Below are 6,000 nucleotides of genomic sequence, written 5' to 3'. Positions count from 1 at the left end.
GATTAGGCTGTGATAAGGCTGTGTGCCTTCTGAACAAGAACACCTGTGCTTGTGGGCATGGAGATTCTGTGGGACAAGGTGCTGTCACGCCAATGACTGACTACAAAAGGGTTAAGGCTTGCTAATTGCTCTGCCACTGGTGATAGAAGTTTCCTGTAAAATAACCAACTCTCAAAGTGTTTTTCTTTTGTGCTTTGCTGTTTGTTTCTGTGTTACCAGATTGTGTTTATTGCACCGAGGCAGAGCGCGTAGCTAATATTGTCCTCAAACAAGGCAGTAACTGCGGCGGCAGAGGCAGGTGTTCAGGTAAAGCGAAATTTATGATTTCTGAACAAAAAGATGCAGAAGAGGGGCGTACCCACCACCCCGTACCCAGGGCCGTGGCTTGCGCCCAGCGGAGCCGCCCCGGGAGCCACCGCGGTAACGGCACCGAGCGCCTGCCCCGCGGGACGGAGGGAGCGGCGCGGCCCGGCCCGGCCCGGCCGGGTTCCTCCGCGGCGGCTGGCAGGAGGGCGAAGAGGAAAGGCGTACGGCCCCCCCCGCTGCCGGAGGAGCCGCCCTCCCCTTGGGCTCGCCCACACCCGGCGCGGCAGCCAGCGCCGCCCGCCCCGAGCCGCGGCGGAGCGCGCCTGGAGGCGGCCCGGTACCCGCCGGAGGCGGCGGCGGTGCGGGGCCATGCTGGCGGGGCTGGGGCGGGCCGTGCGGAGCGGCTGCGAGCGGCGGCCCCCGGGGCTGCGGGGCGGGCGCGCTGGCTGCCCGCTGGCCTCAGCGCCTCAGGTGAGACGGGGGGCGGGCGCGCTGCCCGCGGGACGGGACGGGGCGAGGCGGGACTGCCCCTCAAGGCGGCGGGCGCCCGGCCGCCCCCCCCCAGCCTCCCCGCGGCCGCCCTCAGGCGCGGCGGCGGGACAAAACTTGGGCGAGTTCAGCGCGGGGCTGGGGTGATCCGGGCCGCGCTGCAGCCGGAGGGGCTCCGGGGCTCACCCGGGGCCGGGGGAGACGGGAGGCCGAGGGACGGGCCCCGGGGCGGCCGGTGGCGGGCAGGGAACGCGTCACGCCGCGGGTGGCGGGCTCGGAAGGGCTCGGGACCGGCGCCTGCTGCCCGCGGGTGGGTGCGGGGTTCCGTTGCGGTTGTGCCTCCGAGCGGGAGGGGAGCGGGTGAGTCACGGGCTGCGGCCGGAAAGCGGGAGAAACGGAACAGGGGCGCCAAAAAAAAAAAGTTTTCCTTATGGGCTGTCGTGGCGCTGCCTTGTACGTGTAAAAATAACGAAGTCCGAGTGCCTCTGAACTTCCCGCGGCGTTGGGCAGCCCCGGGGGTCTTGGGGCCGGGAAGGGCGAGGGAAAACCCGGCGGATCGGTGGGGTCCGGCGCCGCTGCCCGCCGGGGGGGCCCGGCTGGGTGTTCGCGTATCGCTTTTCCTATCAGAGGTGCTGGGTGTGCCTGCGGGCGTCGCCACACGGCAAAGCCCCGTCCGCGCCGCCGGGGCGGCAGGGGGGGCGGTGAGCGGGGCCGGCGCCTGCGGGGCCGCTGGGCGCGGGAGTTGTGCGGGGCGAACTCCGCTGTTTGCCGAGGATTTTTGCGCAGACTGTTCAAAACCGCGTTACAGAATTCCACGGTATTAATTTGCCCCGGCTCTGTTAATGCGAACGGCCCTTCTTCGCTGTCACACGTGTATGTGAGGACATTTAAGAAAGGGGGTTGAGAGAAATACTGACTTAGCCTCTTTAGCCTTCGAAGGGACAAGCACGGCGTGCTAAAAACATCTTGCCCCTCACTCAGAGCGTTCACACTGTCGTTCAGCACACGCTGATGCTACCTACGTATTCAGTTTGTCACCTCTAACTTCTCCAGGGTACGGCTTTCCAGGCAAGCTTCGTGCTTTTCTGAGGCTCTGACATGAGACTGAAAGCTGATAAAGCTTCAAGAAAAGACCAAAAAAGAGAAGAGGTGGAGGAGGAGGAGGAGGGAAAGCTCTCGCTTTGGCAGTGCTGCCATTATAAGAAAGTGTAGAAAAATGATCAGCCCTGTTACTTTGTGGGATGGAGCACAACAGTGATGTGACTCGGGAATTAAATTCCTGTACTGAGTAGGTTAAGGGGATGGATGTTGTAACCTTAAGGAAAATTCTACTTGGGAAAAGTGTTTAATGCAAGATTTTTTTGATTTCTTAAGCAGAAATTTTTGGAATTAATATGAAATGCTTTTTATATATGCGATCGGTTGTTCTAGGTTTTCTACAGAATTGCTAGCATGACAGATAACGAAGCATGTTTACTGATTTCCCCCTTCCTGTTTTCATCTTCGGGTACCTTTTGATTTTTTGACTGTGTCTGCAGAACAGTTCAGGCAGCTAAAATATTTTTTCTCATAAACATTAAATGAATGGCCTGTAGCTGTGATTTCAAGCTAGCGAAAATAAAAAAAAATGTCCCAATTGTTATTGCAGTTGTTTACCTCTTTAGATATTGATGTAATGCAGGCTTATGGATTATGTACATTTTGTCCATTGCAAACACTGTTGTGATTATTTGATATTTTTTTCACCAGTATTTTCTGGTGTATTTTTTGTTTTGTTGTCATTGTTGTTTTGTGTTGCTAGCTCTGCTGCTTGCCATTGCTATTTGGGTGAACAAATATTTTACCTTTAGCTCTGGAAGGAAAGGTTGGCGTGCTTGTGTGGGGCTGAGGAAAGCAGGGCTTGGTCACTTGTTGCCTTTGCCCTTGATGTCATCTGGTGCCATTGTTGGCCACATTCTCCAACGTGTTTTATGCCGTGTTTGGCGATGGGAATCAGTTTGCCAAAAAACCTTCTGGGGCATTGATTGTAGGTTTCCATTTGTAAAGCTGGAGGTGATACTTCAGTGGCCGGGCAGGGTTGTAGTACTGTAGTTAGTTGTCACATGCTGTGAGATATTCAGGTATTGCTGTGTTGATGGGCAGGTGCGTAAGTACGCATTGTATTTGTGGGCTGTGTTTTCAACTGATAAATACACTGCTGTGGGGATAAACAAACCATTATTGCAATGGTTAATTTGCTGTAATCTTTCTGTAAAAGCAGGGATTGCTGTCCTAAAGAGCTGTATCCTTAATTATTAGCTTTTCATCTTCAATTTTAGACAAAATCCACACTGTTCTGATGGCTGTGGGTAACGTCTTTGCCTTCAGAGCAATGCTTTTACAAATTCCTTTTTATTTTGTAAAGTTGAGTTTTGTTATGTGCAGTTTTTTGTGTGTGTGGTTTTTTTTAAAGTGGCTAATGCTTAGACAGACACATAGTTTTTCAAACTAAGCAAAGCATGTTATATTGTGTTCTTTGGACAGGCTTTCTTTTTACACGTAGTTTTGATCCCATAAGGGCGTGGTTCATTTTGTTAAGAGTCCCATATTTGTAATGCTGCAGTTATTTTGCATGGGGCGAAACCTAAAGGTTGCCAGTTCTTTCGCTTCCTCTTCACTTGCACGTTTTAACTCCTGCAGCTCTCACTGAGAGAAATGCCCTGCTTGCACTGCTCTGCAGGAGGAAGAGCTTCCCTTGCCGTATCGAAGTGGGTAACAGATGTGTTAACAGAGAATCAAAGCTTAAAATTGCTGGGATTTTTTGTATATCCATAAACCTTCTAAGCTAGGAAATATTGAAGGGAGTGGATTATTTTAATTTTTTTTAGATGATCATAGTTTCTCTGTAATGCTGAATCCAAATGGTCTAAAATTGTGTTGCTTTTTGTGGCCGTCTGTATATGTGAGATTCCCATTGGACACCTGTACCAGCATACTTACACCACTTGGGATGGTTGGCAACTGTGGAAAATGAAGCCTGGGTTATGCAGTTTCTCCTGGCTTAAAAGTAGGTTGTGCAGCCCCATTCTAGCTAAAACTATTTCTATCCTGTATGAAGATGCTAAAGTGGTGACATTTCTCCTGCAAAAGGCAGGGCTTGCTTTCAAGAAGTATGAGTGAGGGAATTAAAATGAGAAAACTTCAGTTTTTTCAAAATGTGAGTTTATTTAACATCATTAATTCAGAATGCATTCTATTTTTGTGTGCAGAGTTCTCTTACAATTGTGCCACTGGAACACATGGGTGAGGGGAAAAATTGTGTGTAAGCTGGCAAGATCAAATTGCAAAAGCTAGGCTTCTGTGAAAAAATGTTATGGTTTTGGTTTCTTCCTTGCTTAGGATATCATATATGCTTGTTACTGAGGGTTTTTTTCATCCTAGTTGCGAATTGCAGCCAGTAGGAGAGTCATTGGTTTTGTTTATCTGCAGAAAGCAGAGTGTATTTTATTTTGGGGTGGTTTTTTTGTCAGTTCCAGTGTCATCCATAACTATAAAAAATGTTTCTTTTAGTGCTTTCAGCTGATAAGTTGTTGACTACTCAGTTCCTCAGGCTGACTTGAACTTTTTTCCTGTCTTTCCTGTTAGTTTTTATAGTTATTCTTACTCCCAAAATACCATGATGCTCCCAGCATAATACCTATCCACTTTGTCCTCCAGTTTTATACAGTCTTATAAGCATGAATCTAAATGTGTCCCGATAGCCACAGGGTAATTGGAAATGTGTTCTTTCATTTGGGTTTTTTTGTTTTGCCCCTTTCTCTTTTGCACGTACTCTGCTGTTGGAGTTTCTAGGGTACTCTGTCAAAGCAACAACCCCAGGACATCCCAGGCAGCTACAGAGAAGTGAGTTATCATTGAGTGTGTCTTATGCAGCTGAATATTTCACATAAATGTGGTTTAAGTCCCTGCTTTGTATTTTCGGCCTACTGGGGTCCTTTGGAAATTCAGATCTAATTGAATCCAGGAACTGGGAGTAATTTGTGGCCACTGGGCCAGTGTTCCCCCACCCCCCCCACCCCCCCCCCCCCACCCCCGTCTTTCTTCCCTTTGAAAGCCTTGCACAACAAAAGTTAGTTTGTTGATTCAAGTCTTGTTTTCTAAACAGAAACCTTGTATTTATACTGGGTATGTCAACAGAAGCATACAACCCACTAAACTGTTTGTGGAAGTACTGTTCACTGGTACAAATACTAATTTCTAAAAGCCTTTAAAAAGCCATTTAGAAGATCTCTGGCACTTGCCATAAGAAATGTGCCTCTCTCAGCAAGTTCTTTTATTTGCCTTTGATGCTGTGTCTATGCCAGAATAACAGGAAGGCATTGGGAGTGGCTGCTAGCCATTTGCTGTTGTCTAATCTTATCTGGCATTGAGATAGCTGTTTTCTCTGATAAATACACTTCTGGGGAGGGATGTGATACATAGCACAGAAATTCGTGATCCTTAGTGCTTCTGCACATACTCTCATATACTGCTCTTCTGCATTTTCTCTCTCCAGTACAGATTCTGTAGTGACTCAGTGGGTTGTGAGATACTTTTGTGCGTGCATGTATAGTTACCTGCAAAACACTTATTTTGTTGGAGGCTTAGGAAATTTCTAATGAACATTCTCACTCAGTGTTTGAAATCGGCATCAACAGTGTGACTTCCCCAAATTGTCAGTGTTTTTTTCCACCAGGGCAGATGACAGAAAAGCAGTAAATTGGGATGTGTAGATCAAATCATCTCTCCTTGCATAGAATATTAGGATGCTTTTATGCCTACTGTTGAGTAAGTGTCGACAGAGGTGTGTCTTTGGTGTTTGTGTGAATACGGCAATTCCTAAGAAAGGAAATGAAAACCCACTCCTGCAAGGCTGGAAAGAGTGTAGTCGTGCTCTTCAGGATCACAGGCTTTTCCAATAAAGAAGTTGGAGCTTTTGTGTGGTAAGTACAAGCAGTGTGCTACTGCAGAAAGTGTAAAGAGACCCCTAAAACTGAAATGCTGGTCTACCTTTACTATCTATAGCAGAATCTGTGTAATATTTTAACAAACTTCCCAAAGAGCTTTCTCATAGGTGATGCAGGAGTAATAAATAGGCTGTGCTTCCCAAAGGCTGGGAAGTACATTACTCCAAAAATATGCAACAGGCTTATGATAAAGGAAAACAAAAATTTATTTAACTTCTTG

General features: G+C 48.2%; 1 protein-coding gene across 2 annotated transcripts in view; it reads left to right on the top strand.

Annotated features, from left to right (window-relative positions):
• Positions 1–497: 497 nt before the first annotated feature.
• Positions 498–6,000, top strand: part of MCUB (mitochondrial calcium uniporter dominant negative subunit beta) — a 52,845-nt gene continuing 47,342 nt past the window's right edge. Inside the window, exon 1 of one of the 2 annotated variants that reach the window (XM_055703424.1) lies at positions 498–777. In XM_055703424.1, the coding sequence (XP_055559399.1) occupies positions 676–777 (102 nt within the window). In that variant the 5' untranslated portion in view covers positions 498–675. The remainder of the gene's footprint in view (positions 778–6,000) is intronic. The other variant, XM_055703425.1, reaches the window with a different exon arrangement.

The sequence above is a fragment of the Falco cherrug genome, chromosome 1 (assembly GCF_023634085.1).
Source record: "Falco cherrug isolate bFalChe1 chromosome 1, bFalChe1.pri, whole genome shotgun sequence".
Taxonomy (NCBI): domain Eukaryota; kingdom Metazoa; phylum Chordata; class Aves; order Falconiformes; family Falconidae; genus Falco; species Falco cherrug.
The sequence above is the reverse complement of the archived record's forward strand: the minus strand, read 5'-3'. Positions and strand labels throughout refer to the sequence as shown.